The sequence below is a fragment of the Apodemus sylvaticus genome, chromosome 12 (genome assembly GCF_947179515.1).
Source record: "Apodemus sylvaticus chromosome 12, mApoSyl1.1, whole genome shotgun sequence".
NCBI classification, from domain to species: Eukaryota; Metazoa; Chordata; class Mammalia; order Rodentia; family Muridae; genus Apodemus; species Apodemus sylvaticus.
Window position 1 is genome coordinate 38,827,235 of NC_067483.1, and position 11,874 is coordinate 38,839,108.

General features: G+C 52.9%; 1 protein-coding gene across 1 annotated transcript; it reads left to right on the forward strand.

Annotated features, from left to right (window-relative positions):
* Window positions 1-422: 422 nt before the first annotated feature.
* Window positions 423-6,785, forward strand: Klhdc8a (kelch domain containing 8A). Its single transcript, XM_052200832.1, has 5 exons — window positions 423-1,076; window positions 3,654-3,818; window positions 4,056-4,271; window positions 4,835-4,936; window positions 5,860-6,785. The coding sequence occupies exons 1-5, from the start codon at window positions 701-703 to the stop codon at window positions 6,051-6,053; spliced, it is 1,053 nt and encodes a 350-aa protein (XP_052056792.1). The 5' UTR covers window positions 423-700; the 3' UTR covers window positions 6,054-6,785.
* The last annotated feature ends 5,089 nt before the right edge of the window (window positions 6,786-11,874 follow it).

Sequence of the window (11,874 nt, forward strand, 5' to 3'; positions counted from 1 at the left end):
AGGATCTGCCTGTCATCTGGGCACCCGGCTCCTGCTCCGGCTGCCTCCGACCCTGTAGACACGGCAGGCCCTGCCCTCGCTCGTCCTGGTCGCCCGGGCTGATGCACAGGCCACAGCCTCAACCTCGAGGCGCGTGGGTTCCTGCCTAGGTGTGGAAGCCGCGGGGAGGCGGTGCGGGGAGCCGGCGTCCTCTGGCCGGAGCTCGGCTTCTGGCGACCGCTCGCCTGCGCGGGTGACGGCGGCGTGCAGACTGGGAAGGGCAGGGAGCGCTGTCCTCCGCTCCGCGGCTGCCGGGCGGGCGGTGAAAGCCTTGAGCGGCTGTGGGCGCCGCCCGGGAGCTAGTGCGGGGCAAGCGCGGCGCCCACGCGCGGTGGGGTGGGCTCCGAGCTCACGGGGACCGGGCGGGGCGGGGCGGGGCGGGGCGCATCCTGCAAAGTTGACCCAGGGCAAGCTATCGCGGGCGTCCTGCTGCCCTAGAATCGCCCAGTTCTTCCCGCGGAGCCAGGCGTGGACGTCGCTGCCCCGCTGACACCCAAGGGACCCGGAGAAGCCAGCGGGCGTCGGCGGGAGCCCGCGCAGCGCGAGATGGTGGCTGCGGGAGGGGACGCGCGGGCCGGCGCCGTGTAGCCCGCGGGCCCCGGGGCTGGACCTTGCCGGGACGCTGTGGGGGCGCGCGAGCGGGGCCCTCCCCCGGGCTGCCATGGAGGTGCCCAATGTCAAGGACTTTCAGTGGAAGCGCCTTGCTCCACTGCCTAGTCGCCGGGTCTACTGCTCACTGCTGGAGACTGGGGGGCAGGTCTATGCCATCGGGGGATGTGATGACAATGGAGTCCCTATGGACTGTTTTGAGGTCTACTCCCCCGAGGCCGACCAGTGGACCTCCCTGCCCTCCTTGCCCACAGCCCGGGCCGGGGTAGCGGTCACTGCCCTAGGAAAGCGGATTATGGTGATCGGGGGTGTGGGCACCAATCAACTGCCTGTGAAGGTCGTGGAAATGTACAATATCGATGAGGGCAAGTGGAAGAAGAGGAGCGTCCTGCGAGAGGCTGCCATGGGCATTTCTGTCACAGCCAAAGGCAAGTGGGGCCAGAGGTGGGGGTGGGCATTAGGGAAGAAAATAAAGGGTCCTGGGGGACACGGGTGTAAGGCAACATGATTTGGGGGGTGGGCAATACACGTTCCCCATAACATTCGAGCCTTATATTAAATACTAAAACTAGAGACCCACTGCCCTTACATTGGAAAGGGACACTGAGCAGGTGAAATGTCTAGGAATTCCATCTGATGCCAGGAGTCAGCTCCAACAGGCCGGGCAGGCCACTGCAGACGGAGAGCCAAGGTGTGAGCCACGGGTTATCTGCAGTGACTCTGCAGACCCTGGCACTCAGCCGAATGGCCACGATTGCCGTTGGCCGCCTGCCCCCTCCCCCAAACCTACCTATGCAGGTCCTGAGGATGCTCACCCCATCCTTCTACCATTACCGGGCCCTGCCAAGGAGGCTTTGAGACCTCATCCCAGGACCTTCACTCACTTCTGACTGCAGTTTCAGACTTCCTGAGCGGAGGTCAGAATGTTCCCAAAGGTTGTGTCATGGCGTATATTATCCAGGTTCACCAAGTTCTCTCCCTTGCGTGTTGTTTTAAAATTCTCACTTTCTCAAGCCTTCATTTCACTTTTCTTGGGCTTAATACAGACTGTGACGTAGGGGGGCAACTGCAGTTTTGCTAAGCGCACAGAGTTTTGTGAGAATAAGTGAGAGTTTTGTGAGTTAAGAGACCTCAAGTTTATATGCAGTCGCCTCCACGCCGTAGGCCAGCATGTTTTCTTAAGCACCTGCTTTGTCCCTGGAACAGACGTAGACCCTGGGGAGGAAGGAAAAGGGCAGAAAATTTAGGCCCTGAACATGATTGTCGAGAAGCTGTGGTCCAGAAACCCCTCCGGCCGGGTAGACAATAGGGTTTTCATGACCTGCCAGTTAGGAGGGTGAAAAGCTTGGTGCTGAATGCTTGTGATCTTAGCTTCTCTGGAGGCTGAGGCAGAAGAGTGGCAAGTTCGAGACTTCCCTGGCAATAGGGCCTAGTGGTGCACACCTTTAATCCCAGTACTTGGGAGGCAGAAGAAGCAGGTGACTCTCAGAGGCTAGCCTGAACTACAAAGTTTTTTTGTTTTTGTTTTGTTGTTGTTGTTGTTGTTCTTTTTTTGTTGTTGTTGTTTTTGGTTTTTCCAAGACAGGGTTTCTCTGTGTAGCCCTGACTGTCCTGGAACTCACTCTGTAGACCAGGCTGGCCTCGAACTCAGAAATCCGCCTGCCTCTGCCTCCCAAGAGCTGGGATTAAAGGCGTGCGCCACCACTGCCCGGCCTGAAACTCTGCCTTGAAAAAAAAAAAAAGAACAAACCAAAAAAAGCTTGCCTCTGCTAAGGCGGAAGGCTTATGACAGCAAGCTACAAAGTAAGACCTTATTTATTTAGTCCCAGAGGCCCCTGGAAACACTGAAAATAATGAGTATGGACCACACTCCCATCTCTAGCTTCAATAAATTATGCTGAAAGTTAAGAATTAAAACTTCCCATTGGTGCTTTATCTCTTTGGACTTTCAATATGCCCAACAAGATAAGTGCTATTTTCATTCTGATTTTAGGAGCAGCAGCATGAAGCCCAAAAAGGTTAATTCACCAAGATTAAATAGATAGTAAGTAATGACCGTGCCGTGCTCCAAACCATAAAGCCAAATGGGCTCAGCAGTTAGGGTTAGGCTGGTAGATGTTTAATGCCGGCTGCTTACGCTGGGTTCATAGATGAACAGAGCCTCAGTCTGCAGTGTGTTGCGAGAAACATATCGGGCTGGTATCAGTGACATGTGACTAGAGAGCAGTGATGACACCATCACTTGGGAGCCACCCAGCTAAGCCCTCTGGGCCCTGCTTCGAAGCACAGAGAACCCGGATGAAGGAGGATGGATGGGTCCAAACTGAGCCCAGACCTGAATGCCTGCGGAGTGGTTAGAGTCTTTCGGGGGGGGGGGGGCGGCACTTCCAGAAGAGAAGGTGGAATTTGTGCCATTCGGGTGCTTAGCATCAAGTCCTGCCCCAGCCTTAGGCTTAGGGCCGCTTCCCATTCAGCACAGGTGCCTTCCAGATCCTGCAGGCTTCTATACTGGTGAAGGAAGATGCCATTTCCCCATTGGAGTAGCAGACAGAACCACTGACAACTCAGTGTGTAGAAAGCAAATAACTATAGTTCTATAGGCCTTCACCAGCTGGAGAATTATCTGAGAATTGCTAGGAGCCAGGTCACTAGTGGAGGTCATTACCAAAGCCTCTTCCCTGGGCTTCCATCCTGGCTGCCCAGAAAGGAGGACAGTGGAGGGACAATCTGCAAAGGGTTATCTAGGCCTAGGCTTTGCTGCCTCTGGTCTCTGCACAGGGCTTAGTATACCAAGGACTTGACATAAGCTGAGGCACACAGTTTCAGAAAGATTAACCAGAACAGAGACTTTGAATGGCGCTACCCACATTACCAAAGCAGCTGTGGTTCACTAGCTGAGCAAAAGCTGGGAATTTGTCACGGCCTATGAAAGATGGTGGGTGCTGTCGGGCCTGGCTCTGAGCGCCTGGGTGCCAAACCATGCCTCTGTGTGGTCTTTTTCTTAGATTATCGCGTGTATGCTGCAGGAGGGATGGGCCTGGACCTACGTCCGCACAACTACTTGCAACACTATGACATGCTAAAGGACATGTGGGTGTCACTAGCTCCCATGCCCACCCCCAGATATGCTGCCACCTCTTTCCTCCGGGGCTCCAAGATCTATGTGCTGGGTAAGGACGAGCTACTTTTTCATTTCCTCTCCTTGCTCCCTTGGGTGAGTTCCCTGGAACGGGATGCCAACAGCCTGAGAATGTCCCTGGCTGTGGGGGATGATCCTAGCCCTTAAGGAGTCTTTCAAATGACTGGATAGCAGAAGAGCATGCCCAGTCCTCTCTGTTCTCAGGAACTGCTTTGTTTTTTAAAATCCACCCTCTACTCTGTACCCTGTCCCACCTCCCCACTTCCAGGGGGACGACAATCTAAGTATGCAGTCAACGCCTTCGAGGTCTTTGATATAGAGTCTCGGTCCTGGACCAAGTTCCCCAACATTCCCTGTAAACGGGCCTTCTCCAGCTTTGTGACCCTGGACAACCACTTGTACAGCCTGGGAGGCCTGCGGCAGGGCCGTCTGTACCGGCAGCCCAAGTTCCTGCGGACAATGGATGTGTTCGACATGGAACAGGGTGAGCTGGGTCCCCATTCCCTTGGCTCCTTGCTCTCTTCTGACTGTTCCCCACTTTCCCCATCATGGCAATCCCCCTGGAGCTGGCTGCTTACATATCCAGGCAGCCCTTTCTGAAGTCGGCGCGCTCCTCCTAACTCATGGATATACTTGGAGTCAGATTCTTTCCAAGGCTCCTTTGGCCTGTTTGTCTGTTTTCACGATGGCCTTTCCTCTCCATCTCCAGTATCTGTGCAGGACCAGGTTAGGGAGGAGAATCAGGAATTCTGATTAATCCTCTCATTATGTTTAATCAGATTCTTCTCCCATTTAGAGCTGTGGAAAACTTAAATAGAGTAGGGGGGCTCATGGGAATTCTGTACCTTAGACTGGGACAAGCACCGGAGAAGGCCCAAGGGTAGAGGGTGTCATTTCAATCAGCAGGGCATGCTCTCTGCACCCTTGATGCAAGGGTGAATGGAAGGGGAGTGGCTGCCGGGGTAAGAGCCACATGGGATTCATCTGTGTTTGTTAGAGGACATCAGCGCCTAATCGTCTTTCTCTGTCATCACGCGTGGCTTTCAGGGGGATGGCTGAAGATGGAACGCTCATTCTTCCTCAAGAAGCGCCGGGCAGACTTTGTGGCTGGTGGTCTGAGTGGACGGGTCATAGTGGCTGGGGGCCTTGGTAAGGATGGAACATCTCAACTGTGCTGTGTTGTGGTCCCGGGACTTGGTAGGTCCTTGGCACTGCACTGGAGCAACAGATGGTACTGACTCCATGCATACCCCTCCCCCCCCCCACTGAATTACTCCAAAGAATTTAGTGCGGTCTGGACTTGACCTTCCCACGTGGGCCCCACATATGTTCTTTTCATTTGGAAATAGAAAAATGGAGATCTAGAAATAATAGGGGACATATGAGCTCGTGTGCTGAACCCAGGTCTCTGAGTCCCTTTCTGGGGATAGCTGTACACAAAGGCAAAGTCTTCATCTTTCCTTGACCCAGTGCCATTGTGGGCATCCAGCTCTCTTAGGATAGCAAAGCATGTGATCAAATGAGTCAATTCTGGATTTGATCCCTCTCAAAGACTGCTGCTATTTTGAAGGACAGACTGGGGCTTAGAGGCACACTGAAGTCTTTAGGACACAGTGACAAAGGCAGTATGTATGGGCGTGGGGGTGGGGAACAACCAGAGTTTACTCAGTGTAGACATACTCATTCATGAGCAACCTTATGGGCTATGTTATGAGGGAAGCTGTGTGTGTATGTGTGTGTGTGTGTGTACATGTGTGTGTGCGTGTGTGCGTGTGTGTGTGTGTGTGTGTGTGTGTAAAATCAGGAGGGAGGCAGTGGTATTTTAAAAACTGATAACTAAGACAGGAAATCCCAATTCTATTCTTAAGATGAAGAGGAAAAGAAGAAGGGACAGGGGCAAAGTTTCTTGACAGGAATTCCTGGTCCAGGATGGTAAAGAGAGAGCAGTCCTGTCGCCATAGACAAATGAAATGGTCTTGGCTTTTGCTTCTGGGTTGGGAGATGGTCACGGTGGGACAGGACTGAGCGGCTGGGCTCCTTGGTCTAAGGTCTGATTCCCCTGTTGCTTTCAGGAAACCAGCCCACTGTCCTGGAGACAGCAGAAGCATTCCACCCAGAGAAGAACAAGTGGGAGGCCCTCCCCCCCATGCCCACGCCCCGCTGTGCCTGCTCCAGCATTGTCTTCAAGAACTGCCTCCTGGCTGTGGGGGGTGTCAGCCAGGGACTGAGCGATGCGGTAGAGGCACTGTTTGTCTCTGACTCCTAGCTGGCTGGAGCAGCGCCTGTGCCTGGACGGCATCACTGCTCTCCTGACATGAGGAATGGTCTCATCAAAGCAGTTTGGACTGCTTCCCAGGGCTCCAACTCTTGTTAAGAGACAGCGAGGGGTCAAACCCTGGGGCTCTCCGTGACCTCTCTCTAAACCTGCAATCTCAGAAAGCATAGCTGACTCCACCAGTCACTCAGCGCTAGGCTGTGGCCTGGGAGAAGACTCACGCAGTGCTCCTGGGGTGGAGGGCAGTCGCCGTCCAGGGGGAGATCCTTGTTGTCCTTCCCCATCTCTGAGGTAGTTTGAGTGTCATGAGAGATAAACTAATGGAGAACAGGGCACTCCAACCCCTTGTTTCTCTTTAGTTGACATTCATCCCCCATACAGAAGTCAACTGTGGGCCTGCCCCAGATCTCACCTACTTATCGGGGATTGGACTTGAAGCTAAGGAAGGAAGTTGAGGGCTCACACACCAGGCCAACAGCTTTGGCAAGAAGCACCCTTCCTCTCACGTCCCTGTTGGGCATGTGATGATGAAGTGTCAATATCTTCTGTATTCTGTCTTCCACCACCTTCTCCTGACCTGAGTCCTGGCCACTCTGTGCCCAACAGCTCTCAGAGTGTTTCTGCGTGAAACCATCTCATTTACATACACTGTGGCTTCCACATCCACAAAGGGTGGATTAATTGCACTCTGGTTAATAACAGCAGCGCAACAATTGGCATCTTTATCCTTGTCTTCTTTGGACTTTGGGGACAAGGCAGGGATGTCCTAGTTTGCAGATAGAAAACCCCACGAGATCATCTCCCACTGTGTTCTCCCACTAAATAGAGACCTATTGGCCTCCTGCTCTTCATGGTTCCCGTTGAAGAGTTCTACCTTCCCTTGGCCACAGCTGTCTCTCTCTCAAAGAGCCAACCTGTTTTTCTTCTCTTGGTACACACATGTATGTTTGGCCAAGGTTGTGACCGTTCAATCTTTGCTAGGTTATACCCATGTCTAACCTTGGTCAATTCAGCCAAAGCTCACTTTAGGCATATTCAAAGGATGAAAGAACTGCTCATTGGCTTAAAAACAATTGGGGGGGTGGGCATATGGGGATCAGAAGGATGGATGCACCTTCCCTCTAGCCTACACAGCAGGTCTTTGTGCTACTTCCCAGTCATTCATATTGGATTAGGACCCAGCTTGGGGAAGAGCACTTACCCAGCATGCTCCGGGACCTGAGTCCCACCCCCAGCACAGAAAGCAAACTGAACTAGCTCTGAGTTACCTCTGAGAACACAAAGACTAGGACCCTCTACTGAGGCTGTGGGGGAGGAGAGGCAGGGAGCCAGGTTCACTCTTCACCGTGCTCAGGTGATAATTACCTTCCAAGGAGGCTGAGCTGGAGGATGGCCCATCAGGGTCTGAGGTGCCAGAAGGACCGCCTTCTGGCCTGGTGGTAGGGGTCATACTTCTAGCTGGATCTTCAAGGACCCAGTGCAACCTGAGTCTCCAAGGGATGGTGGGTTAGTGGCTTTACCTTTGGGTTCCAGGAGGACACTGCCACCTGCTGGCCTAGTGGTTTTTTTTTCTCACTGAGGTGGAAGATTGTGGCCTCTGTGGAACAGACCACAAAGAAACCTCCGTTGCTTATGGATCCAATCCCGTGAAGTACCCCTGAACTAACCGTTAGGAAGAAAAGAGGTGGGGAGCTCCAGAGGACAGGTGGCTTCTCAGAGCAAGTTGCTTCACCCTCGACTCTGTCTCCCTGTCCGACCTTGACATCTGTCCTGCCCACATCGTTCCCAACCCAAGAGAAGCCCAGCCACGCAAGGGCTTTCTCCAGGTATAATGGCCCCATATCTGAGGACAGAACTGGATCCTTTAAGATAGTTGGAACCTTAGGGGCCTGGCAGGTTCTATGAGGTTAGACATTGACATTATCAGAGCAATTCAAAGCTGGAGCTGGTATCTGCTAGGGTCACCCCTGCCCAAGGTCTATTGTGGGAAGACTAGGGATACCTCAGGAGGGGTGAGGGAGCCCCTTGATGTCTGTGTTAAAGCCTGTGGCTCCATACACCTCACATCTCAGAGGGAGCACAGCCAGTGACCTGCTTCAGGCCTCACACATCCAATTGCCACAGGCCTCCCTATACCACACTCTTCAGAAGGTCCCTTATCCTCCTGAGTTCCTCAGTCTGTCTCACAAGGTGGTACAGCATCTGCTTCAGTTCCCTGGTCAGCTCTGAGGCAAGTCTCTTGAGCAAAGGAGGGGGTTGATGCCCAGCTGGGCAACATTATGAGACTCTGACTTTCAGAATCGGAAACTGGACATGATGTGCACCTTTAGTTCCAACACTCAGAGGCACAGGGATTTCTGTGAGTTTGAGGCCAGCCTACATAGTGAATTCCAGGAAAGTCAGAGCTACATGGAGAGATGTTGTCCCACCCCTCCCATCGAATCAGGACCACTGAAAGGGTTCAAATATTGGGGAGAGCATGCGGAAGAATGCAGAGGCATTTCTGGGGACGCAAGACTATCATGCAGGCCAGTAGATCCAGGAAAGACCTCTTCGTGCCTAGCAGAATAGTCTAGACTTGATGCATGCTAGAAATTAAGAGCAAATGAAGGTCACCACCATACCAAGTACGCTGAACAGGGCAGGGAAGGCAAGCAGTCCCTGAATCCTGAACCCCTGCATCAGCACTGTTGGATCCGGCCCTCCCTAGAAGAACGTGAGAGCCTAAAAGTGCAAGTTTCCTGCACTCGCTGGAAGAGGCCAAGGCAAGGCAGGGTCTGCACTGACCCTGAGGGTTCTGGTGGTGCATCTCTGGCCTTGTTCCTTCCTCGTCACAGTGCCAGTGGATGGAGGCATGGTCTCCGGGGAAGGGGGGAGAGCCAGCTGGCAGCCTGAGCCAGATGCCCTGAGCGTTCTACACCAATGCCAAGGAGAGTTGTATTCTCCCCGAGCTATGATCCTCTTTGTTTCAATGGCTTGTTTCTTAAGCGCTAAGGTCACTTGGGCTCCACAGGCAGCTGTGTGCCAGCCTTTCAGAAGCCCCAGGGGCCTTGTGTGCTCTATGGAACAAAATGCTTGCCGTCCAGCTTCCCCAGTCCAGGAGGAGGGACTCTTGAGAGTGAACACTGCAGACGCGGAGACTGTGTGCCTTGACAGCCGTAAGCCAGCTCCCGGCACTTGCCTCCAGCACCCGGGGCCCTCCACCCTCACATCTATACTGCCCGCACCGACTCTCCTCTCGCTCACACGTCCAGCCCCCTCTGCTTACACATGTAAGCACCCTCTCATTCAGACACATCTCCCTGTGCACACGCTTCATGCAAATGGCCACCCACACTCACAGACATCTTTACAAACACATTATACACGCCCCCTTATGGACATCTGTCATGCACCTAGCTTTGATTTCACACTCCTATGTACACGCTCTCAATTGTCGGCGGTGACTAGCCTTAGAATCCCCTCCCCCACCCCCTGTTTTTTTGTCTGTTTGTGTTTGTTTTGAGACATGGTCTTACTGTGTAGCCCCCACTGGCCTGGAACTTGCTATGTAGACCAAGCTAGCTTTGAATTCATAGAGATCTACTTGCTTCTGCCTTCTGAGTGATGGGATTAAAGGTATAGGCTGGCCACCATGCCTAGCTCAGAATCCTTATCATTTGAAGGATAGACAGCAACAACGCTCTGCACTTCTTGCCAAGGCAGGGTCATCTGCTTCTGTGCCCTGCCCCCTCTGAATCGCCCCTCCCCCTAACAATTCCATGCCACAGTTTGCCACTGGGGCTAGAGGAACTTTTTGGACCACACTGGGGCTGAGATCCTTCTGTTTCACCAGTGAGGAGACAGGCCTAAAGGTATTCTGTATTCTAACTCCTGAGAAAGCTGCTGAGCCCCACCAAGAAGGGCTGCCCGAACCTTCCTCATTGCCCTCTCTGCCAAGTGCCTGGCTAGTACTTGGCACGGAGTCAGCACAGGCTACAGCAGAACATTGATAAGTGGACCACAAATTGTTCCTTCAGAAGGCTTTCCCTGGGGAGGGTCCAGGAAAACCCAGTGCCTAAGCCCCACCCTATTCCCCCAATTTGACCAGACCTCTTCTCTTGCATAGACAGCTTTTTTGTGTGAAAATCTTGGGAGCTGTCTCCACCTTTCCAAGAGCAAATAATTCACAGATGACTCAGAGGGGGCTTTGTGGGGATGGATGGAGACCAAAAAGTATCTGGACATTTGGTGCGTGCTGGGCCTGAGGACTGTGGGGACATACAATTTGCCTTCTCATTTGCCTATGACATGAGGAACAGCCAGGTTGGACTCCAGGCTGGTAGCTGGTGGTCCTGGAGTTCGTTAGGGCTTCCTGGGCTCCTGAAGCTTTTCTCCTGGTTAGCCTTAGAATGTGTGTCTGTGCCAGATGGGTTGGGGGTCACTGTTTTAGAGTGGTCCACCGTGCTCTCTCACCTGGACAAGATAAGGACTCTGAATCATCATCATACCTACCACTCAACAGGAATTAGGCATTTGGTCCTCTTCTCAGTCTCAAAAGCAAACATATGTAAGAAAACAATGATATATAACTCATGTTCCCAGAATCCCCTGCTCCACATTCTCACTTGTCGAAGGGAAATGACTGGGGGCTTCCCTTCTTACATTGTTCCTGTTCAACCTGGGACGCGAGCTTCTAGAGCCTTAGGGAAGCAGGCTCTACCCTAGATAGGCCCTCTCCCTCACACAGTGACTGGCTTCCTTGGGCCCTCAACACCACACGAAACAATTAGTACCTGCTCTGCGCAGGCTTTCCTGGACTTCCTCCACCCTTCTGGAGATCTTGGCTATAAATCTGACTGCATGGTATAGAACTCAACTTCCCTTCATCCTCCCAGCCCTCATAGAATCCCCAGCTTCAGTTCCTCATGAAGGCTGTCCTTCCAGCCTGCCCCCTCCCACTCAGTATTCCAGTCTCCCTCTCTCCTTACCCCCTCCCCATCCACCTGTCCCATCTGCCCCAACACTGGGTGTGGCAAATATAAACCACTCCCTTCTTAGTCCTCTTGCCACAGTTTCTGAGGTCTCCTCAGGCTGTGATGGAGTCACTAACCCGTGTGATCCAGGACATGCCAGAGAGCCTGTCAGGTGGGAACTAAAGGTATAGCACAGTACAATTAAATTCAGAAATTAAAAGGCCCAGAGACAGCACTGATTGCTTTCTTTCTTCAATTCTTCTCCACAGAAGACAGGCATAGGACCAGGTTAGAAATTAAGCAAAACTTCAGATCCCCTTGCTTATGGATGGGCTACTCAGCTTTTCATTATAGGCTCTTGGAGGAGTTCTAGGTCAGTGTTTTATGATCTCTGGTGATGGTGGCTCCTTAATCCACCTTGCAATAGCAACCCCCCACCCCTACTCCACCCCCCACCCCCCCAGATTCCAGGCTGTCCTGGTGTTATTCAGGGCCACAAAGAATGCTGGCTCCTTACCCAGGGCGAGGAGCTGCTGACCCGACTAAAGAATGCGCTTTGCTTGGGGTTAACATTCCAGAATCAGCTTGGGAGACCAAGGCCTTGTGTTGGCAGCAGAAGCACAAGGCAGAGAGGGGGTCCTAGATATCCCCCCTAAAATATGGGCACATATCCTTCTATGTATTTCCTAGTCACTCCAGGGTCTCCCTTGAATGGGGGCAGGACTGGCAGGAGGAATATATCCTCTCATGTTTATGAAGCGAAGCTACTAGGCCCTGAGCCCCACCTGCTGGGGAGCCTAGAACTCTCTCTAAAACCACCTCCACATTCAGGGTTTCATCAGGCCAGTTAGGCTCAG

Coding starts and splice junctions, on each gene's coding strand:
- Klhdc8a (XM_052200832.1), top strand. CDS start 701: ATGGAGGTGCCCAATGTCAAGGACTTTCAGTGGAAGCGCCTTGCTCCA. Junction 1,077..3,653: donor CATTTCTGTCACAGCCAAAG/GCAAGTGGGGCC, acceptor TCTTTTTCTTAG/ATTATCGCGTGTATGCTGCA. Junction 3,819..4,055: donor CTCCAAGATCTATGTGCTGG/GTAAGGACGAGC, acceptor CCCCACTTCCAG/GGGGACGACAATCTAAGTAT.